General features: G+C 39.5%; 1 protein-coding gene across 5 annotated transcripts in view; it reads left to right on the plus strand.

Moving 5' to 3' along the window:
- The window catches only part of celf4 (CUGBP, Elav-like family member 4), a 139,244-nt gene that overhangs the window by 75,564 nt on the left and 39,568 nt on the right, over positions 1-24,112 (plus strand). The window contains exons 3-13 of one of the 5 annotated variants that reach the window (XM_042501820.2): positions 2,863-2,911; positions 10,622-10,750; positions 11,721-11,800; positions 12,107-12,247; positions 12,614-12,752; positions 14,350-14,502; positions 14,924-15,034; positions 16,669-16,731; positions 17,122-17,202; positions 19,325-19,408; positions 20,577-20,771. In XM_042501820.2, coding sequence (XP_042357754.1) covers positions 2,863-2,911; positions 10,622-10,750; positions 11,721-11,800; positions 12,107-12,247; positions 12,614-12,752; positions 14,350-14,502; positions 14,924-15,034; positions 16,669-16,731; positions 17,122-17,202; positions 19,325-19,408; positions 20,577-20,704 — 1,158 coding nt within the window. In that variant the 3' untranslated portion in view covers positions 20,705-20,771. Of the gene's footprint in view, positions 1-2,862; positions 2,912-10,621; positions 10,751-11,720; positions 11,801-12,106; positions 12,248-12,613; positions 12,753-14,349; positions 14,503-14,923; positions 15,035-16,668; positions 16,732-17,121; positions 17,203-19,324; positions 19,469-20,576; positions 20,772-24,112 lie in introns of all 5 variants that reach the window. The other 4 variants (XM_088086080.1, XM_088086081.1, XM_088086082.1 and 1 more) reach the window with 4 other exon arrangements.

Raw genomic sequence — 24,112 nt, forward strand, 5'->3', positions numbered from 1 at the left:
TCATATGCAGACAAGGGATGCGCACAATTAGTTGACTTGTCCATTAAACATTGCTCCCTTGCTACTCGGCACCAGATATGCTAGTTGGTTAAATTGAGTATGTGTGTGTTTTCGAATGGAGATAAGTTGGAAAGTAAGTAAAAGTTGGGCTTTTTTTGTGAGTTGTCATTTTCTGTAGGATATTGTGCAATGTTCATAGTAAATGGAGCAAAGTGCTACACATCTCAGTGGCATTTAAAATATAATTTGGTTATTGAAAAATGTGATTAACAATTTTAAATGGCTCAAACAATATACTTAATGTTTTTTACTGACTGTTGAACGTTGAATTCAATTTTGCTCAGTTTTGACTGTTTTGAAGGGCTGCCTTGAATATCAGTTTTTTGGGCATCAAAGCTTCAATGAGAATTATTCAAATTGCATAGAACAAAAAACGTCAAGTTTCCAGTCAATGCACCTAAAATGATATGACAATTAGCCACTTTGTAAGCATGCAGGGCCAGTAACATTTAGCCATAATAGCTGAAAAAAAGGAATACTTTGCAAGATGGCTGAGCTGTTACTTTTCAAGTAATTTGCCAAGCTTGTTGTACATTTGTGATATGCCACTTTCCTGTGGCATATCTGGCACATTACTTTGCAAACTTTGAAACTATTTCAGAAATTTGACTTTTTCGACATTTTGCTGGCCTATCACATGCGGTCAATGTGTTCCACTTTAAGTAGCGCTGGACTGTTGGTGAATGATGATCAGGTGAGAACGAATCACAGAATTATCACTAAGTTTAAACGTCCTTGTCTGTGAATAACTAATAATAGTTGGTGCTTATGCATAATGAATTATGTTGGAAAATTATTTCTTTATTTCGTTTATGGGCTATTTGGAATTGCAAACTCACCTAGGTAACATACCTACATATATTAATGAAAGAAATAAAGCTTTGACGCATTTGGGTCAGCTCTGCTGTTTTCTGAGTGTTTTCTTACTTTTAAAGTAGTTTACTAATCTAAGTTTTAAGTTTTGGTTTAAATATCAGGGAGATTAGTCGTTAGGAACATCAATGTCAGTAACATGAAATCATTGTGAGATTTTAAGGGGGGGTTGTGTTGTGTTTTTCTGAGTCAAAGGGAGAGTCCAAAGAAAATATTAATAGCTCTGCACTGTAAACCCAAATAATTATGGGTCCCTAAAATGTCAGTACAGGTTGAAATGAAGACCAGGAAAATTAAACCTCTGAGGGTAATCATATACCATGCGGGTTAGGACCGCAGCTTGCATATAAAATCGGTAGAGATGGAACACAATTAGGTCAGATTGAGGCCAGACCATTTGTATGGGTCACGGTAAAAGCGCTCATATGTATGCAGGCTTATAGGACCCTTGGGAGCACTGGGCCGACCTTGTCCCATACTCTGATCTATGTCCTCATCTCCCCCTATGTCCTCTTTTCCTCATTCCTCCCCCTCTTCCTTTTTTATCACCACATTCTCTCTTTTCAACAGCCCCCCATTTTTATTTTACTGTTTTCCATTAGTTTCTCTTCCTTCTCGCCCTGTTTGGTTTCACCCCTCCTAAAATTTCCCTATTTCATGTCCAACACCGTTTTTTATTCACATACTTCTTTCTCTCTTTCACTTTTTTTTAACTCATTTTAACTCCCTCTTTTTTCCATTCCCCAATTTCCTTTATCCCCTCTCGTCCTTTTTCCATATCAACAGCCAGTCTGATAAATAATGCATCACAGCACATTAAAAACATTAGTAGGGTTCTCTTGGCTGTCAAAGAGAGGGAGGAGATGAGGGAGAGAAAGGAACGGGTAACTCTATTTTAAATAAGTGTTATGGAGAATGATGTGATTTAATATAGGCAGCCGAAATGCGCCAGGAAAGGGTGAAGGTCCGAGTATTAATTGTGTTTTGCGTCGTGACATTGTGTCCTCGTGCTCAAAGGTTTCGCCTTTGGTGAATCATCTTAAAGCCTAGAGATTCATTAAGATGATGACTGTATCAGCAAACTCTGAAGAAAAGATTTAATGACATTTAGCAAAACACTGATGCTGCATCACACAGAACCTTGACCTTTTCCCTCCCCCCCTTCATCCCCCCCCAACCCCCCACCCTTCCTTCTTCCATTCCTCCTGGCAGCGTGGCGATTGGCATTATTAAAAATTGATTGGCGGCGAGCGTTTAGCAGGGTGGTGAGGCGGAGAGGGGAGGTTTGACAGGCAGGAGTGAAATGAAAGGAGGGCCTCGGCGGACACACTGTGGAAAGGTCTCACTGGGGGACAGAAAATGTGTGTGTATGTACAAGCTTGTGTGTGAGGCTGAGACAGGATTGTGCAAGAACATTTTGTAGCTTAGAGCTTACATACTATGTTTATTCTGTGTGTACGGGTTTATCTTGCTGTATGTGTGTGTGTGTGCATCCACCTCAGTATATGTGAACAGTCCACAGACCTCTTCACGACAGCACACAAGCATCCAGAAGCAGCCACAGAGAGGATACACAGTCACAGCAGCTCTGCTGACCCAGAGTTACCTCTCCCTCCATCCCTCTTTCTATCGTTCCCTTCATCCCCCTGCTTATCCCCCTTTCCAACCCTTCTCTCTCCTTTCATCTCACATCAAATAATATTTCCAACCCATATTCCCAACCAGCTATTCCCCCAGTGGCTATAAGTGCTACAGCTTTGGAGATTTTCAATACACTTTACCCGCAATTTGGCTGAGTGATTCTCAAAAACTTTTTAGGGGGGGTGGGAGCAGGGTAAAAGCATGTGCTATTACATGAGTACACAATGCTTATTCTTTATTTTTTGGTTTTTTTTTAAATTCCCTTTGCCCTCTCTTTCTCTCTCACAGATGAACAGACCAATCCAGGTGAAGCCAGCAGACAGCGAGAGTCGAGGAGGTACTGTATCCCCCCCCCTCCTTGCTACCTTCCTTCCCTTTGTTCTAGCCTTACAAACATGCTGCCTGTGCGTATCAGCCTCACCATTATCTGTCCCATTAGACAATGCCCTGTACCTCGACGCGGACTGACAGCACGGCCTGGCCGGACCCCCCAGTATTCAGAACGCATTATGTAAACAGCGTTCCTCCCCGCAGCCGCTGCCCCCAGCTCCTTTCTTAGAGTTTCATCATATGTACTAATGCACGTGTATGCACAGAAACATGTGTGTTATGCCCGAGGGGAAAACAAGCCACTTCTTTTTGTCAAACACCTTTAATAATGCTGTCTGCAATGAAGCGAGTCCCATTTGACTTGTGTCACAAGTTCTTATTGGCCAAAACGAACTGCAGATTGAATTGACAGATCTGTGTGAATGAAAGTGGATGTCTAGTCTGGTATTTTGTGCGTGTCGTACTGTATTGACAGCTAAGGCGGCTTAAAGCGCATTTTCTGTGTCTAGACATGTAGTGACCTGCTCCTGACATCAATCAATGCACTGTACAAGAGAAGATTGATGCAGTTTGACCGTTTTTGGCTGGAGTCTTTCAAACTTTGCAGTTGTTAATATAATTGGCACCAGAGCGATTCTTCTGTTGCAAGAATGAGGGAAAGCGAGAGTAGGGGGAAAAAAGAGGAAATAGAGCATGCAAGGAGTTGAAGGTTGATAAGCAGAGGGAAGCATAAGGACGAAGAGAGAGGTGTTAGCCTGTAAAGGAAAAAAAAACTTTAAGGAAAGGAAGAGAGATTGTGCGACATCCTCTTCTATTTAGTTTGGTTGTGCCCTGGGTATGATTGATGGAGCAGGAGGGAACAGAGGCAAGCACCAAGCATGAGGAAGCAAAGTGAGGGCAATGCATATCCATACCTGTGTCTGTTATTTGGCTCTATCTTTCTTTGTATGTATACATACTCAGCACGCTTCTATTCTCCTCATCTGTTCTGCACACTTCTACTTTTTCAAGATTATTTCTGTGTCTTTTTTTATTTTCTTCCCATTGGATGTTTTTCTCAGACATGAATGCAAAGCTACAGCATACTGTCAGGGTGTTACATTTTAATTGCAGTGGTGGAAGAAGGACTTACTGTAGATCCTTTACTGCACAGAGCTGTGAAAATAAGCCATTACAAGGAAAAGTCCTGCTTTTAAAATCCCATTGATGTAAAGTACAAAAGTATAATCATTAACATGTAAAAGTACTTGTTCTGTAGAAAAATGTCCCCTGTGACTGATACCCTGTATTATTTTTATATATTACATTATTAGACTGTTAATTCTGATGCATTAGCATAAGCATTTTACTGTTGGGACTTAATTTTTGGGAAAAATATAAAATAAAGTTTGGCAATTTAGTCCAGGGATTCCCAACCTAAGGGTCAAGAAACAAATTTGGGGAAATGTGAGGTGATTAAAGCTACAGCTGGTAAGGGTTAGTTGTGTGATGCTTGCTGAAAATGTCATGATATTCCAAAAGAAGTGCAGCAAACAGATTGTTTGTGAAAAAAATAATGCCCCTCCTCCCTTTGCCTTTAATGGCATTCATCAGAATCAGATCACAGGGTGGTAGTAACAACCAATCAAATCCAAGAAGTTTTTAAAGAAGCTGCCAATCATTTTAGTGACTTTGTGAACTGCAGTCAAACTTCCAAGGTAGCGCTGATCAAATATGAATCAAGGTTTTGTAACTGCATTGCCTGTTTCTCACCTCACTGAAACATATTTCAGTGTACTGTTTAGCTGTTAAATGAGAAAGGTGGTCGGGCTGGTGGGTGGTGCTGGGTACAAAGCAGCCAGGTCACAAACTTTCTCATTTTACAACTAAACAGTACACTAGGATACGTTTCTGAAAACATTTGATACGAGAAACAGGCAATGCCGTAACATAATCTTGATTCATGTTTGATCAGCACTGCCTAGTTTGACAGTTTGAGCGCAGTTCACGAACCACCATTGACATGACTGACAGCTACGTTGGCGACTCTTCCGCTCTGATTAGCTGTTTTTGTTCACATGCAGTGAGGCCATTGGAAATGCTACAAGGCATTGTCATTGGCATCTGTCTCATTTAGTGCTGTGTGAATATAGAGGCAGTTTTAATACATATTAAAAAAAATGTTTTTTTTTGTTGTTGCTTTTGTAATAGAAGTTACCAACTGTAGCTTTAATGAGTAGGAAAGAGGCAAAAACTAAGTTTTGCAACACATTACTTTTTGGGGGCAATTTTCTATAATCTCTGTGAAATAATGGATCACTGGGCCTTTACAGTTTATTAAAGCAAAGCATCTAAAAAAGTTGAGATGCAAACTTAATCATTGGGTTAACAACTCGTACCATTTTCCAGCATAATTAGTGCATGTATGCCTTTTTTTGATGCAGGAAAACTTTTTAAGAATGGCCAATAGACTAATTTCCAATTGCCAATAGATCAGAGCCATGTACACAGCTCTGCAGTAGTTTCTTTTTTTTTTTTTTTTTTCATAGTGGTTACTTATATTTTTTTATATCTCTTCCGTATTCAGTTTCCCTCATTTGAGAGGGAGACTGCTTGGACAGAGACAGATAGTATTTTGTGTATACAATGATGCACTGGAAAAGGGGCTTAAATTAGCATGTCCATCCATGACATCTAAAAGATGAAGAACCCCAACAAAAAACTGCTTTTTAAAAGGGATCACAAGTCAAAAAGGCTGGCCAGCACTGTTTTAATTTTTGACAATGCATGGTTTTCAAAAGCTTTACATGTGCTTTAATAGAAAACCTCAATCTGAAAAGTAACTATATCTTTCTAATGATATACTGTACACAGTGGAGTATCAATTATGAATCAGTATAAAGTAGATTCAAGTATATAATGAGTATCCCAAAGTTGTACTTGAGTAAATGCACTTATTTCGATGACTGTCTAATTAATGATGTTAATGTTGGGAAAAAGTGTGACTTACAATGCTATTGAACTTAAGTTTAAGTTAAAAGTAACACGTTATGGTACTTTATAATCTTGCCCTCTAAATATTACAGTAGACCGAAATCAGGGAGTCATTTTCATATGCTGACTGTGTGTATGAGTGTGTGTGTTAACAGTCCTTTCCCAAAGAAAGATGTCATGTTTATCGGTGCCTTCCCTGGGGAACTGTAGGCTTCATCCACCAATGAGATGTGTACCGTGGATGTGTGTGAAAGAAGGTGGGGGGCCAAACATTTCAAGATGTGCGTGTGTGTATGCGCGTGTGTATGTGTATGTGTCCTCCACCCCTGATGTGCGCTCCACTCTTGTAAACAGTCCCCCCCTTACTCACCCCCCAGTGCAAGGCCAGAGCGCAGATTAGTCTTGTTGACTCTGCAAGGACACCCTGTCAGGCACAGGCAGCAGGGAACGGACCCTAAGCACGCACGCACGCACACACACAAATAACCACACCTACACACACGTTAATTTGCAGAGCGCGTTTAGAGGCAATTGCACCTAGGCTCATTAATTTCCCAACATATACATCCATTTCCACAAAGCTCAGAATCTGTCCAATGTAAAAACAGACGGCCTTGCACACCGACACATCTGCTACTGTCGTGCGCTAACACACTTTCACCGTCTGCCTCACAATTTCCCTCAAACACTCATTCAGTGACTTAATCATGCTGTCATGGTGAATAATGAACTGATACTGGACCTCAGTCTGGTTATATTTTATTAAAACCCAGATATGTAGAATTTATATCCAATAATACCCTGCCATTATTTTTGATACCATAAAAGTTTGTTTGTTGAAAAAATTAGAAAAAGTTTGCTCGAGGTTTTGTGTTGCTTTTGGTCCACAGAGACATTTCACCAAATGTTCTGAAATGCCAATTTTAACTTCATGAAAGAAGAGGACGGCAGTTGCTATGTGCAAAAGATTGGTTGCTATGCTATGTGTTCATTAATCCGAAATAGACCAAGAAATGTGTTAAATTGGTGCTGTGACTTGATAACATCAACATGTAATTTTCCTAATGATTTATCTGATTTATATCTATACAGAAAGTCAGCATTTTGTTTTAAAGGTGAGCTTTCCAGTGGCCATGTTGGGTAAAATGTGTGCCTCATCCAGTGTAACAAGAGGTTAGCCTCCCAGGCAAACCCCCCACATTCACACAACTATCTGTTGGATTCAACACAACCTTTGACTTGTGCATATTACTTGTTATAACTCCTAGATTATATTTATTTTTATCTAATTTGTTTCACAGTCAAACCTACTGCCTCATTATTGTGCAGCCGGCACTAGCATCCTGTCCGCATATTTAATAATAATAACAACCAAATCTGTTGTCACATGTAAACAGAGCCCCCCAGACAGACTTGCTGTGGAGCTTAACTTAGACTTCCATTAAATTTTAATCATGTCCTGACCTGAGGACAGGCACACCACCGCGTCTATCTGCAGAATATATGTGACGGGCACAATTCCTCCCAGGTAGTACTTGATGTACTAAAATTGGCTGATTAGCCTGATAAGTCAGACCCATGGATTGTCACACAATACATTGTTAGTTTTTTTTTATAAAATTAACATGTCATAGCTGACAAATACATCAGATAAAAGAGGTTTCAAGATGTTGTGTAAAGCTGTTGTCTTTCCTCATGTAATGTATTCAACTTTGTAAACATGAAGTTTGATAGAAGAAAAATTGAATACCAGATTTAGCATTCCCTTCATCTCCCTTATTGATCTTTAAGGGATTCATTTATACGGTGGCCAACAAGGGCAAACACACCGCTTGTCCACCTACCCAGCTGGGTGTCACTTTCTTGATTAGTTCCTTTCTGTGTATATACACCTGTGTTTCCCTTTGTCCTTTGTCATTTTGTCTGTTTTTCCTGCCTGTTCTCGTTGCCTTGATCCTCCGTGTTTCCCTGTGTCGTCACCTGAGTTCCCATTTTGTTTTAGTTCAGTTTTTGTTCATGTTTTATTTGTACTTTGTATTTTTGTTCACCTGTTGTTGTTTTTTGTGGATAATCTTCAGTATTAAAGCTCGCTTTTAGTTTGTACTTCTGGCTCCTTTTTTGTTTGTTCTGCATTTTGGGTCCTCATCCTGCCTCACACGTGACAACAAGAGGCTGACAACGATACAGCTATTGTTTCTAGTGGACACTGATGCACATGACAGGGACACATTTGTTATTTATGGCTTAGGAAATTATTGAAGCCAGCTATCCATCAGTGGAAAATCACCTAGAATATGTTTTTAATGCTTATTTTAATCCTGTGAATTCATATGTGACTGTAGATCACAGATCTGCTGTTAACCTAGCATTAGCCATTTGCTTATTATCAGACTGCTAAATCAAACAAGTTTATGTGCCATAGATAAAGTTATCTAACCAGTGTTAGTATCAGTCAATTGGAGATAATATAATTTAAGGACCTCTAGCTATGGAAATATAATTAACTGATGAAGAAATTAAGTGATTTCATTTTATTACTCAAGGCATCAAATCCTACCAGTATCTTAATTTGCTTGTCCTCTATCGCAAGTTCTAAAAGTAGCTATTACCGTTATAGCCAGCTAACACAACGTTAGCCTGTATCAAAATCAATTGTGTTAATTTTGCCAGATTATTTGAATTTGAGGTCTAATAATAAGCAAAAGGCTAGCAGCTGATCTCCAATCATATCTGAAATAGGATCACAATGTTAAAATTAAAAAGGAAAAAAATATAATATAGAATATTTTATGTGATTTTCCAACACTACAGACAGAGAGCCTACTTCATAAGCCAAAGAACAAAGACATCAATAAGTGTGTCTTAGCCATGTGCACTTTTTATTGTCCCCCTGGAAAAGTTTCCATAATGTTGTGTGCCTCATGCAGCGTTTTTTTTCCATATTACGGGGCATATGTCATGGAATAGATATTTTCATGTGTCATCAAGTTGCTGAAAATTTTCAAAATGCTGTGCATGTGTCATCAAGTTGGTAAAGATGTTTGTTTTTTTTAATGTTTGTGTTTTGTCTGTTTGCAGGGCATTTATCCTTGTCAGCCACCATACATTTACCATGTATATATCTAACCCGAGAAAGTATTTTATTCTCCTCTCATGTTCAGATACATCACAGTATCACTACATCTCTAATACAACATGTTGTTGGCACACAAAAAACTTTACTTGCAATTCTAAAGAGGTGCCTGAAACAGAAAGAGGATTGCTTCACAGTAATTGCTGTTTTGGCATGACACTTTTTCAGGCCAGCAGTGCACAAAACATGGAGCAAAATGCTACAGATAAAGAAATAGACTAATGGGATAATGACAACATTCACTCAGTGTACTCTCATGAAAAAGTGGAGTATCATATTAGTCACTTATATCTTAAATTTCAAGCTGCTCTACAACTGTACACCAAACAAGGTTGGGAGCTCAGTCTGATTATAAGGGAAAATTTGCAAGTGACAATATTTTTTCCAACCCAGAGAAATAAGGCATATAGTGAAGACATGCTGTGAGCGAGCAGTGTGTTGTTACCATCAGATAATTCTTGCTTTGCTGCACCATGAGCATCTGTGACCAAAACTGAGGGCACAGTGCCAGTCGTGTTCCCATAGGACTGAGACGGCACAGAAAAAGCTTTTCTTGCCTTGATCATGAATTTATCTTTCATTACAAATTTGTAATGGAAACACAGGTGGAAAATATATTAATAAATGGAAAACCAGGTAAACTAGGAAAAACATGCTGTACCCAGGGCGGAACCTAGCACACTCAGCACCCAAGGCAAGCTTCCCTCCTTATTATTATTTATATTAGATATTTTATATTAATTGTATTTATTACATACAAGAACAAGAGCTAATGAGCCATGAACACAAATAAACAACTAAGTTAACAACAGTTGTGATAAATAACGAAAAATAAAAAATATTGAATGTGCCAATTTTTTTTTTTTTCCTATAGTGCATCTCAGATGGCATTTTTTTGTTTTCTCTCACTTTCCAAAAACACTCCAATACACCATACCATGAGGAACATATTAATGGTGAACTGCATTGCGCGGATTGGAGGTGGTACCCAGCCTACAAACTAACCATTATTATTAGATCTAAGGATCATTTCTGCCCATATGTGCAGTGCCCACCCCCCAACATGAAGATCCACCACTGACTATATCAGGAGCACTTTTGCTATATAGCAGCTCTATTTAAAAATAAATATGGTACTACAGATGGTTCAACGAGACCATTCAATGTGGTATGAGCAAGGACTGCTTAATCAGTGCCACTGAAATTTGTCAATAAAGTTTAAAAATGTGAAATTCTACAGGCTGTTTATGTAACAGAATTATCCGCATCTGTCAGTTATTGTTATTCTATTGTTATTGCACTGCTGATGTTTTTTAAGTGGAGCTAAGCACCTATGACCATTGTTTAGAATAAGCATACTCATCAAGAATTTGTGATTAAGCAAATAGCTTCGAGCCATTAGCTCCATTCAAACCCAAATGAGATCTAAAGGCGTGAATAAATAGGCCGGTAACACATGTTACCTTTGATAACATATACAGCATGTTATGTCACAAAATATTTTTTGCATAAGAAAGACACTGCTATTTCAGTGAACATAATGTGCCTTTATGTAGAATATCAAATGGCATCTCTGTTCCTCTGATCATGACCTATTCCTTATCCTTTTAGAAGACAGAAAGCTCTTTGTGGGCATGCTCAACAAGCAACAGTCAGAAGATGACGTGCGGCGCCTTTTCGAGTCTTTCGGCAGCATCGAGGAATGCACCATCCTCAGAGGTCCCGATGGAAACAGCAAAGGTGAGTTTATAGCTGTTTATGACTTTGAGCCAGCACACTTTTTTTCACAGGCTGCTGCACAGAAATGATTTGGCCTTTCAAAGTTGGTGACTTTGCAAAGTTCTCCTCAAACACGCCATGTTGAGCGATATCAAAGCGGGCTATTCCACAATCACCAGAGGAGTGGTTACATAAGAATACTGTAGATTCTGTAAATTTGAGCAGTAAATGTCATCTGAAGGCTTTGCCCACAGGGATGAAAGATATAAACCACCAACTCTTTACAGATGAACCCCATTAACCTCATAAGTCAACCTACACGGCTCTGATAAGGGAAAAAAAGCAAGTCAACCTCCTTATTAGCCACCAGGCTTCATGTCATGCCAGAAAAATGTCCTTTCGAAATGTTGTCAGAGTCCTACACAAGTTCACTGCATGAAGTTCATCAGTGGGCTTAGCAACCAATCAATGAGGCCCGATGATAACTAAGCCAGATGATTACAGTGGGCTTGATCATTCTGATTCCTCCGTGAAGCTCCATTAACAAGGCCTCATCAGCCAGCTTACTCGGCTAAGTGGGCTTTAGCTCAATAATTACTGGGAACTTGATCATTCAAATTCATCAACGGGGCTTGTCAATAGTAAGCGACACCAGAACGCTGTGGCATTTTAAGCCCCATCAGAGGATCCCAAAGTTGTTAATGGTGTCAGAGTGGCATGTTTAGTCTGCTTATTGAGCGTCGATCCACACTGATGCAGCCCTCCTCAGCAAAGAGGGCTTTGTTTACTAAATGTTTGTTGCTGTAATGCTGCAGGAAACTTATCCCGGGTAGGAAAAAAAAGAACAAGAATCATTTTTGTCTTGTTACTGGCAATGTTTTGTGGTTATACTGTATGATATACTTTTCAGCAAACTTTTCTCTTTTGTTCTCACTGTCTCTTTTTACCCTTAGTCATTTTCTCCCCCCTCTCCCTCTTTTTTTCTCTTTAGGCTGTGCATTTGTAAAATACTCCTCTCATGCTGAAGCTCAGGCAGCCATCAGTGCACTACACGGCAGCCAGACAATGCCTGTGAGTACATCCTAACTGTGAGCATGTAGATTTATGTGAGAGAGGTGAGTCACGCAGAGAGATGAGTCACAGAGAGCTTAATTACCTTCTTAAAGTTAAGTTAAGCTATACTTTATTAATCCCAGTCAAGAAACTTGTCCTTTGCACATGACCCATCCAAACTATTTCAGGGCAGTGGGTGCCAGCTTCAGTTCTTGGCAGGAGAGGATGTGTAGCTTATGTCATGTGTCTCTTTACGCACTAACATGTACTGCGTGGGCGTGTTTGTGTGTGTATGTGTGGGTGGGTGGATGGGTGGGTGCACAGGGTGCCTCATCCAGTCTGGTGGTGAAGTTCGCCGACACGGATAAGGAGCGCACCATCCGCCGCATGCAGCAGATGGCTGGTCAGATGGGCATCTTCAACCCTATGGCCCTGCAGTTTGGAGCCTACGGAGCCTACGCTCAGGCAAGACGCCCCACAAAACGTGTTTCTTATCGACAGTTATTTATTCAATGAACCACAAAGCTTAAATAAAGTGCCTAGCTCACAGATGAGAAAGCAAAAAATATGGGCTGCCTCCAACTAGACAAGACTGCTTTTCCCAGGATGTGATGTGAAATGTCTTTATTAATGTTAGTTTTTGAAAAAAAAAATAACATTTTCCTGAGATTCAATTCCTGTATTTCATGTAGTCGTCTCTGTTTTTATCTCCTTTTATATCCCAGTCCTTTTTTTTTTTTTTTGTCTTAACTCGGTAACCTTAAAGTATTTCTCCTCTTTCCTTACATTATTCTCCAGCCTCCTTATAATCTCTTTTCCTCCACTGGGCAGGTGCAGCAGCAGGCGGCATTGATGGCCTCTGTAGGCCAGGGAGGCTACCTCAGTCCAATGGCGGCCTTTGCTGCTGCCCAGATGCAGCACATGGCCACTATCAATGGCCTCCCAGGAGCACCGCTGACCCCGACGTCAGGTAACAGTGTTGAAATGATAATAATAATAATTTTCACAATACTTAAAGACGCTTAACAGAGACAAAAACAAAGTCAACTAAAGTCAGTAAAACATACAGAATAAATAAAAACAAGATCAGTAAAAGCATGACAGACAAGCATGAAATGTGGATAAATCAAACAGTAAAAGCAGATTTAAAAAGGTGGGAGGTTGTGGAGGGCTTTGAAGGTGAGGAAGAGCAGTTTGTACTGGATGTGGTGAGGAACGGAGAGCCAGTGGAGGTTCACAAGGATGGGGGTGATGTGGTTGTGGGAAGAGGTTTGAGCAAGGAGTTCGGCAGCAGAGTTTTGAATGTATAGGAGTTAATTTAGAGCTTCGGAAGTGGAGCCAAAGAGGCCCGCTCCCAAACCAGAACTGGAGATGCAATACCAAATGTTTGATTTAAGCATATTTATCATCCAACATCTGCAATAAGACCAGACTATCATTTTATTTTTTATCCAGAGTTGAACCCAGAAAAAAATTAGGACAAAATACCACCCATAAATTACCTCTTTTGCGGGTCATCCGCTACATCCCTGACACAAGTGACATTACTGTAAGGTGGCTGCATTTCACTGTTTTATTTATCCAGGATTTCACCATCTATAGTGTCAATTCCTAGCTGCCTCCTCACAGTACTTCCCTAATGGTTTTGTGTCATGAGCCATTCAGCACAGCTCACTAGTTTCTCCTTTTTTGCATCAGCGACGAGAACAACAAAAAGCCTAACTTACTGAAAGGGCAACGGGGAGTGCAACTGATCAGAGTGACAGTGCATTTTACAAATGCCCTCCAGTTGGGTACTAGGCAGTGCCTGTTTCACTTTTACATGGAAAGTTGAATTTGAGCAGATCATTACAAATCAAAGATTTGACTCTTACCTTGGTACAAATAGTAGGTTGAATTTCAAATGCAACATTTTCCTATTAACTACAAAGTGGCAAAGCCGTTATTATGCTGTATTTGATATTGGCATATTGTGCAGATTCAAATTCACGAATGTCAAATTTTATACTCACTTGGTTAAGAAAATTGATGTCCTCCAAATTTCAGGCAGGCAGGATACTTCAGAAAATAATGGCAACAGCAATTCAATATGCAGTGAATAAAAACAGTATGTTCTTGTAAGGCCTTACTGTAGCATTGCTGTGGAAATATACAGTAGAAAGAAACAAAGTGCAGTTGACTTAAATGAGCACATTTTCACCCAGAATCTATATGTTTCTAGGTGCATTGAAGGGTGCAAATGAGCATAACACACTGTGGCATAACATGCAATCATCTGAGACAAATACATAATTGGTACTCATGAGAGATCACCAACATTTACTGTTCTTATACAATATTTCTCAGATTCAGATCTAATGGCTGTTGTGTCACAGTAAGGGCCATACTGGGACAAGAAATCAGCCCTGACATTTAGTGTCTTCACCGGCCCACTGGACCGACCCCTTTGACATTTAGGTGGCCCATCAAAGGAAAACTTCTCCATAATGTCTTCGAAAAAACAACAAAAAAAACCTGAGTGCTTTCTGTTATTCTCTGTCTTTGCCCCATCTGACCCACGGCTGCAGGTGGCAGTACTCCTCCAGGCATCAGCGCCCCCACAGTGACCAGCATCCCCTCCCCCATTAGTGTAAATGGTTTTACTGGCATGCCGCCCCCCCAGGCAAACGGGCAGCCTCCTGCAGAGGCCGTCTTCACCAATGGGATACACCATTACCCTGGTAAGTCTGATAAATTCAGGGGCATGTATGCAAACACACAAAATACCTCTCCAGAGATACAGAAAAATCTAAAAAATAATAATAATGCTGTATACATTATTAAACCATGAAAATGAGCTTAAATCCTTATAGACACACTCTGCAATAAACGCATTCATTATAACGGGAAAGTGTGCATGCTGCCGGCTTACAGGCGTGAATAGCCTTGAAGCATGTTGAGGAGGCCAAGGCCAGATGAATTTAGCCCACAGACAGTCAGCATGTCGAGGAGATGAGTGTTTGGCAAAGGTGCTTATGGGCTGCTGGGGCCTAAGTATGCGCTTGTGTCATGAGCCGTGGCTAGTACCTCATTGGTTTTTTGTCTGTGAAGAGGCGGAAGAAAAATCTGTCTTTTTTTTCTTTTACACTCTTGTCTCTCCAGTGTTGCAGGAGGTGGTTTTTAGGGAGGACTCGGAGAAAAACGGCTTGGGCGTGGCTCCGCGGAGTTGTTTTGGGGTTCAGGGTGGCTGCTTCCTCTCCTCTCTCTCTGAAGGTAGCGCTCCTCTCCCTCTTCCCCATCCTCTTCGGCCCCCACCCCTCATCCCACTTCCCCATGGGCTCAAATAAAAGGGCAATCAGATTTTGAGCTTGCGAAATAATGTTCTGAATTTTTTTCAAAGCCTGTGGTTTTATATGACCCTTTATAAATCTGTGAAAAAGCTGCCTATGAAATTCAAGGTCGTAAATATTTAGGAAAGATTTGTAGTTGTTGGAAAAGAGAAAAGAAAAGAGTTTATTTTCCAAGCAGAACACTGTATCAAAATCCCCACACTCTATATACACATATTTAAATCACAAGCATGAATTTTGGCCCTAATTTTAGAGCTGAAAGTAGGGTTTAAGTTGTTCATGTGTAACTACAGTGTCACACATAATGTGGGATAATTGAGTATAAATTTTCACATATTTCCCCTTTGAATCTGCACTAAAATGTTCACAGAAATCTTTTGTCTTTCACCATTGTCCTAATTTTCATTGTGTAACCTTGTGATGACATGCTTAGCCAGGTCTTGTTTGATAGAGATTTTAATCTTGAGGGACTTCCTGGTTAAATAACTAAATAAATGTTATTTTGACATAAACAAAAACTTTTTTCATAGATATTTTCCTTGCTTTCACAGCCTTTAATCTTTCATTCAAACAAAGGCTAATGTACAACCACAGGCTTTGAATGATTTTTAAAAAGATTTTCTGAACATGATTTTACAAGCATAGAATTTATTGATCTTTATTTGAGCCCATACCTTTCCCCTCTCGTTTGGCTATCTGAACCGTTTTTCAGTGTTGCTGTTAGTCCACGGTGTGTTCAGTATTTCTTTGGTTTTTGGTGGTAGTGGGGTCATCAGTGTGTGTTATCGGTGTGTGTGTGTGTGTTTTCTCAGTGGTGTACTTAATGTGCATGTACTGTGTGTACAGATGGGTAGTTATAAAAGTGTGGCGCGGCATCTGTGGTAGCTACAAGTGTGTTTTAGTATGAATATTTATACGTTTCATTTTTAAATAATTAACTGCATCTCCCACATGTGAAGCGAAAGCAACAGGTGCATCCAGTGCTGAGTGTGTATTGTAATTGTCCTGTTTTAAATGTCTAGCTACAGCAGATTGTCAGAAAAATATATTTCTTTTGCTTAGGATTTGTTTATAATAGATGTGACACTTTTTTTCCTTTCCTGTCGTGCTAGTGGAGCCTTGTGTTGTTGTTTTATTTTAACTGTGATCCTTCAAAGTTTTGCTTCTCTGCTTTTCTGGGGGGGAAAGAGCTACTTTGCTTTAGGAGGAATCTATAGTAAAAAGCCCAGCAAAAGAGAGAGAGATTTTCAGAATTCAGTTCCTCACGCGCTGAAAGCAAAGCGAGCTGACACCTAGCGCGGCTCTCTAACCTTTCTGCTCTTCTTCTCCTGTCTGTTCTTCTCTCCATCGCCTCTCCTTCCATCCCTCCTCCCTCTCACCCTCGTTATATATTACTCTCGCCTTCCTTCTGTGCCCTCTCCTCCATCTACATTCTCCCTCCGTCTCTCTCTCTGCCTCATCTCTCTCCCCCTGCACACACACACACCTCCATCCATCCATGCTCCCCCCTTCTAACACCACCTCCTTCTTCTTCTCTCTGTGTCTCTTGTGGAGCAGCTCAAAGTCCCACTACAGCTGATCCTCTCCAGCAGGCTTACACAGGAGTCCAGCAGTATGCAGGTCTGTCTGTCACTCTCACAGCGGCACTGATCTGTGTGTGTGTGTGTGTGTGTGTGTGTGAGAGAGAAAGAGAGAGAGAGAGGCAGAGAAAAAGGGAAGGAGAAAGATAAAGATTCACTTTGTCTGAATTTGAATTTTGATCATGTAACATTAGGTGATTCGGTCTCACTACATCAATTTATTCTCTCTGTTGTGCTCAGTGTGTGTGTGTGTGTGTGTGTGTGTGTGTGTGTGTGTGTGTGTGTGTGTGTGTGTGTGTGTGAGAGAGAGAAACATGTACGCTCTATTGTCTGTTATCTGATCGATTGCCTGTGTGTGAGTGTGTGTGCGTGGGCTGTAGTCATGACTGTTATCTGATCCTCGCTGTGTGTTTGTGTGTGTATGTCTCAGCAGCCTACCCCGCTGCATACGGCCAGATCAGCCAAGCCTTCCCCCACCCTCCACCCATCATTCCACAGCAACAACGAGAAGGTAACACACACACACACACACACACACACACACAGCAACACCATTCATTCCTAAATATTCATACATGCCGCAAACATTTACTCATATATACTTCTCTGTCTCTGTTTGTATTTAATCCTCTCACCAGTGTAGCCCTGGAATAAAAACCCAAGTTTTAAAAATATCCAGTCCTCACTTTGTTTTCAGCCATGATTTCACCTCCTGCCACTCTGTTAAAAGCAAAATATCCACACACTAACACAGAGTATAGCTTCAGTCAGCATTGATTAGACAAGCTTGAACTCATATTTTTTTATCCTTTTAAAACACTCCAAAGAAAACCCAGATTTAAGATTAGATAAAAAGCAAAATAAAATAATAATATTTAGAGTGTCAGGTTAAGGTTTGATTTATGTGTGATGCTATCCTTGCTGGCCGTAGGTTAACTAACTTTACTACCATTACAGAGAGTTTTAAACTGATCTGTAAACCTATACATGAACTCAATGACCTCCAGGTTTGGGACAGCCATGCTTGGGACATTACTGCCCTCTTGTGGAAAATAAACAAAACATTGCACATCATTTAACAGCTGTGGCATCCCAGAGGCTACCATTTAAGCAGTTAGTAGTCACTTGATTGGGGAAACCTCAAAGATGTGAGTGCTGAACCTGAGTTTTCAGTGGCAGCTGAACAACCATCAAACTACCCAAAATTACTGTTATCTAAATACTCCATGCTGAGATAAACTGCTCTGCACTTTTCTGTTTTTTTGCAACTCTAATACCAAACTTGTTCAAGTTTTAATGTTACAGAGAATATATTCAAGGTTGGCTATAACAGCACAAAATATATCTATTGGCAAAGAAAACTTTTATATAAAATTAAGTAAGGAAAACATCATTAGCTATTATTTATTAAGAGTTTAACTCTCAAACCCACAGTGAACGTTTCAAAAAAAGACTTGTGAGCTATGTAAAAACCCTGCAGGACTTACAAATGAATCTGCAATTTGTGAGTCCTGTGGGGTTCTTGCATGCTCATGCATGGGTTGCAAGTGTTTGTTTTGATTAGGGAAACTACAGAACAATAAAATTAACAGGGGAGGATACAATCTCATGTGGCAGATTGGAGCTTTTATGTTGCAAATTTGGTGAAGCAGGCCCCTGCTTCATCAGAAAATAATTCATATTACTCATCTTTAAGTGTGTCCTTTTTTTGGCACAGCCAACAGTTAAAAACCACAAAATATTAAATTTCATGTCACATAACCTATTTCATTTAAAATTGAATATCTTTCAGTTCATATTAAATCAGACAAGGAAAAGTAGAAAATCACACAATAAAGAAGCTAGAACTAAAGTTTTTTTGTGTGTTTTTTGTTTTAAAAAATGAATAATCAATTATCGAATAGTTGTCAATCAATTTTCTGTGGATTGGTAAATTAACAGTGAATTTCAGCTTTAATGTGGTTCAATCAAATATTGCTGAGTCCTAACTGGTGCATGGAGGTACATGACATCACCTTATTCCAACTACTAAAAATCTGTGTGAAGAACTCAAATACAGAAATTGCCTGAAATAACCCAAACTGACTGAATCTGACCAATGGTTTTTTGGGTTGTTTTTTTTTTTTTTTTTTTTGCATTATAAAGACATATTATGCAGGATTTTCTGGGAAAAAAAACAATGTATAGACTCATACAGAAGTAATCCCTCTCAATCATCACAAATGACCCACTAGAAGGGTGTGGTGGTGCATTTCTCTGCAGAGACTCTGCCCTCTTTATTTTCTTATTTTCATCTTATTATCTGTGTTTAGGACATTTATGAGTGTGCACCCTGCCAGCGCTCAGGTGAGGTAGCTACCAGATGCCAGAGCGTAAGCAGAAAAAAACACAAATATAGCATGGCCAGACGTCAAACAAGATTGAATCTGGGGTTGGCTTTTACTTTCACTCTTGCTGGCAAGCATTTTTACAAACAGTATCCAACAATCCTGCATAGTATACCTTGAAGTACACCTTCACTCAGGAGTATGCTATGTTTGTACGTCATCGCATAGTCTCCTCCTGCCACAGTGAACCTTTTATCCCTCTCTCTCTGTCTCTCTCTCTCTCTCTCTCTCTGTTTCCGTGTGCAGGACCAGAGGGTTGCAACCTGTTCATCTACCACCTCCCTCAGGAGTTTGGGGATGGAGAGCTGATGCAGATGTTCCTGCCTTTCGGTAATGTCATCTCCTCCAAAGTGTTTGTGGATCGGGCGACAAACCAAAGTAAATGCTTTGGTGGGTAAAAATGAACAAACCAAAAGATTATTGGTTATTTATTCTGATTATTCTTTTTTACTAATCACCTTCTTTACCGCAGTCAACACCCCCCCCCCTTCCTAACCTCTCAACACCCCTCCCTTAAAAAACAAACAATGAAAACAAAACAGTGGCGAATTTCTCTACAGTTGTGCAAAAGCTTTATGTTACTAAAAAGAAAGAATAGAAAATGAGTTTGTCTGGATTTTTCTGTGAACCATTAAAGCTGTTTTCTTTTGAAGCTCCCTCTAATTTCTTATTTTGATAAATATTTCAGTGATGTATATAACTCTTACATCAAGAGTCAAACTGAACACGATAGAAGTGAGTGCTGTTTCTATGCCACATTTGCACTGTTACATTGCTGTGCTCTTTGTGACATATAATACAAATGCAGCAAAAGCAAATGCATGCTGGGAATATAACCGTTGCTCCAGCTTGCAAAGATAGAGAGACCGCCGCTGTCTCACTTTATGCCACTGACAGCACAATTTAGCTGAACGTATAATTATGTGGCAAATTATAAATGGATTGTGGAGAATATTTAATGGAGAGTCCGTCAGGTGCAACCTATTTGCAAAGTAGCTTTTGCTCATTAACACAACACAACATTAATGTTGTATTATTCATGTTGCAATTTTGAGATGCAAGTTTTAATTTTGTGATTTGATGCTTTCTCACTTTCGAGTGGAAGTTAAAAGCCGAAACACAAAAGTAGCACAACCACGTCGATGTTTTGGTTTTACATCCCATCACCAAGTTCATATTGTGATTTTGGTTGCATGCTGCGCTCTGTTTTAATTGTGATCTTTTGTTGTTGTCATACTGTATGTTAGCCTTATTAATGCTTATGAAGTGCTGTATCATATAGCTGTAGTATTTGATATACACTGGTATGTGTTTTATGTACAGATTAAATTATATCACACTTTTAAAATATTTCTAATTATAAATTTATGTAAAAGACTGCTTCATCTTATTGAACTCATTTTCATTATCCATTCTTTTGTGATCCCAAACTGTCCTCGCCTCTTCATCTAACCACATCCTCGTCTTTTCTCTCTCTCTCTTTTGGCCTTTCCCCCAGGGTTTGTGAGCTTCGACAACCCAGGTAGTGCCCAAGCTGCCATCCAATCAATGAACGGCTTCCAGATTGGCATGAAAAGACTCAAGGTGCAGCTGAAGAGGCCAAAGGACGCTAACCGCCCCTACTAGCCCCCCGCCCCAGCCAGCCGCCGCCACCCTGGCGGCCGGGGCAGCCGTCGCACACAGGAAAAGACAGGTCAGACGCCGACCTCCCCTCACTCTGAAAAAAAATTGTTGTCTCTTTAGTTTGATAGGTGATTAGCTGAACCAATGCATGCACAATTGCTGTGTATTATCCTGACAAAAGCTGAAATGGCAAGCCCATTCATGACATCGCCTGATGTCGTTTCAGTAACCTTTTATAAATGTCATAAAACATTTGCAGATGCCTAATAACTAGCTGATCATCTGCAAACAGCTTGTAAAGAATAGTGATGAAGTTATACCCCCTTTGTTGACAGTTCAAGTGCGCATTTGTAAATGTTAATTCTACCCACATAATTATGACTCATTATGGTACAAGATTTGCTGTAGAGTATTGTTGCCATGGGCAGCAGTACATGCACATTCAAGGACTAAGTTCTAACAATTTCTAAGTTTCGAAAGCAAACAACCTAAAAATACAGTGCCTTGTAGTGATCACTACATTTTGATGACTAACAGTATATAACAAATAAAAATGCTAAATATATCACTTTATTATCATCACAATGTTGTTAAACTCTACGCGCTCTACCATGCATTTGATATAAATATTAAAGTCAATTTTCATGGCTGGTTGGGAAAAACAAAGCTGTAGTAGCAGTTACTTACACAAAGCCTCCTCTATTTGTAGAACAGCTTTACAGTAAGTGACCCTGTATGTTACCCTGTAGGTAAAAGATAATTGGTAAATGGTTCAGTGTGTTGCACAGGGAAGGAATTGCTTCCAAGGGAGAGGCATTTATTACCCCTCAGGCGGGTAATTGTGCTGTTTCTCTTTGTCTCCTCCCTTCATCTGTGTGATGGAGAGTTTAGACTGTGTCGTTCATTCACCACTGATGACTTCATTCAAGGGCAACTTATCACCCACTCACAAACTAACTGAACCATACCAGACGGTGTCCCGAGGCAAATCACTGCAGGAAGAAAAGCGCGGTCTCATATGAATGTGTCACAAAATATGTGGCACCATTACTTCTGATATATAAAAACATTTTCAACAGAACAGCAGTGGAAACATCTTGTTTTGATTTCTGTTTCTTTTCTCTGGAGATTGACAGTTATTATAGTGTTTGAAATGTCAACTGATATACAAGCATATTGCCATTTTTTGCATGTGCATTCCTAGTTTACTATGCTTATATCAAAATATAATAATTTTGTTATATTATGGCAGAGTTATCACGCTGAAGAGTCCATATTCAGATAACAAGCTGGAGGACTACTTAACTTCTAATGACGCGTAGGGGTTTGAGCCAAATAAAAAAAAAAAAACGTAATTGTTTTTTACATAGGAGATTACACCAGCGTCACTGACAGGGAGCTAAATTAATTCACTGCAGGGTGAGTACTGATTTGTTTTCAACTATGTCTCCGCAAAATTATCTTTGTTTATCCTCACCACAACTTAAGCACTGGTAAAGATGCTTTAGAGAGAAAGGTGTCCTGTCAATATATACAGCGAGTATCAACAGTAAAGGAGGACAGATAAGGAATACACAATACATAGTAACTGCAAACATGTAGGATGTAACCAAATGATTAAAATAAAAGTATATAATTCTCCATTAGCTTTTCTTGAGCTTCTGAATATATGTAGAAATTTGGTTTGTTTAAGCCCAGAGGGACAAGCTATCTCTTTGAATAGTTTAATAGAGATACATGTATATAAACAAATAAACAAAAATAGACATACATTTATAGCAAATAATTGTAGGATACTTACAGCTTCTTTAAACACACAGCTACTGATATCAAGAGTAATTACAGCAAAAGCTAAAAACACCCAGACTCTGCAGCCATGCTATCTGCTCTCAGAGGCTGTAGCTACTTGCAGTGCTTTGGGAAAAACGTTAACGTCAGCATGCTAACATGCTTACAGTGCTTATGTGAAATGTTTACCATGTTCACCATTTTAGCTTAGAGTGTGCTCTGTGTGTGTAGAGTGAGCATGCTAACACACAGGTCACAGGTTAAGCTCAACTCAAATCAACTCAACTTCAACTCACCTCAACTTCAACTTAATTTGTCCCCAAATGGCAATTGGTTTTGCAGCAAGGCATAAAAAGGACAGGGAAAAAAAGACAAAATAGAAAGGCAAGGTCACAGGCACTGAAGATAGCAGCCCTGGAGAAACAGCAGTGATCCCTTACTGATGATCCTTTTAGCTACATCACACACAAGGATCAAGTGCTGAGTCAACATGAAACACAAACAGCTGATAGGAACATTAGTTTTGCAGGAATTTGGTCATAAATTGAAGTATTGAATGAATAAAAATGTTAAAGCAATCCATTCAATAGCTGTCAAAACAATTTAGCACAAAATACAATGTTATGATGGAGCTAGCGGAAAAAAACGGAATCATGAGTCGTTGAGATGCATCTTCTTGAACCATGAATGTTTGTAAAAGATGTCTGGATCTATCTTGAGATGTTGAGATTTGTAATGAATAGGTGCCAAAATTTACCAGCAAGTTGCAGAGTCAGGGGAGCACCAGAGTCACTACAGCCACACTTACACAAACACTTCTAATATAGTCTCCTTAGAAGTGGTACATAAGCCCTAGGGACATGTATCTAAGCCTGAGATCTGTTAATGCATCCACCCCATATAGTAGGCAGGTTACCAGATAGAAATAGAAATGAAAATGATGTGATATTTTGAAATAGTGGGGTTGCACATTCAGGCCTTGTAAACAGCGTAGCGTTTCTCTGTTGATCAATCAAGCAGCTACAGTGTGTTCTTTTGTTTGTTTGTTTGTTTTACCTGTTTTTTTAAGCATTTTGTCTAAAATAGCAATTTAAAAAAAGTCATGAGGATGAGTAAGTCCATGAGACCATGAGGTAGTCCTAGAATATTAATTAAAAATGGCACAAATTAATCATAGTATACTATGTCGTCCAAAATTGCACAAAAAAGTAATTTTATAGTGTCGTCCAAAATTGCACAAAAACATTGTCAGTGAATCAAGTAAACCACAAGTAACAGCGCGTGACTCTCGTAGCATACATCTTGCAGCGTGCATACTTCCCTTCCTCTCTCCTCTTTATTGTCTGCTGCCACACCTCTTCTTCACACCTGTCCCTCTTTCAATACCCTGTCCCACAGTGACACGTTGTGGTCAGAGTGTAGTAATTAGTAGCAATAGCAATTACAATAAAAGATAAAAATAATAATAATAAAGTTTATTTATATAGCACTTATCAAAACCAACATTTCAAGTGATGTACACTTAAAAATCACAAAAATACAGAAAAAGTTATCGGAAATTTTTTTTAAAAATACAGCACAAGAAAATTTAGAATCAGTGATTGAGAAACAAAATAAAAACAG

Source organism: Plectropomus leopardus, chromosome 2 (genome assembly GCF_026936395.1).
Source record: "Plectropomus leopardus strain MGB_pleo_1.0 chromosome 2, ASM2693639v1, whole genome shotgun sequence".
Lineage (NCBI taxonomy): Eukaryota > Metazoa > Chordata > Actinopteri > Perciformes > Serranidae > Plectropomus > Plectropomus leopardus.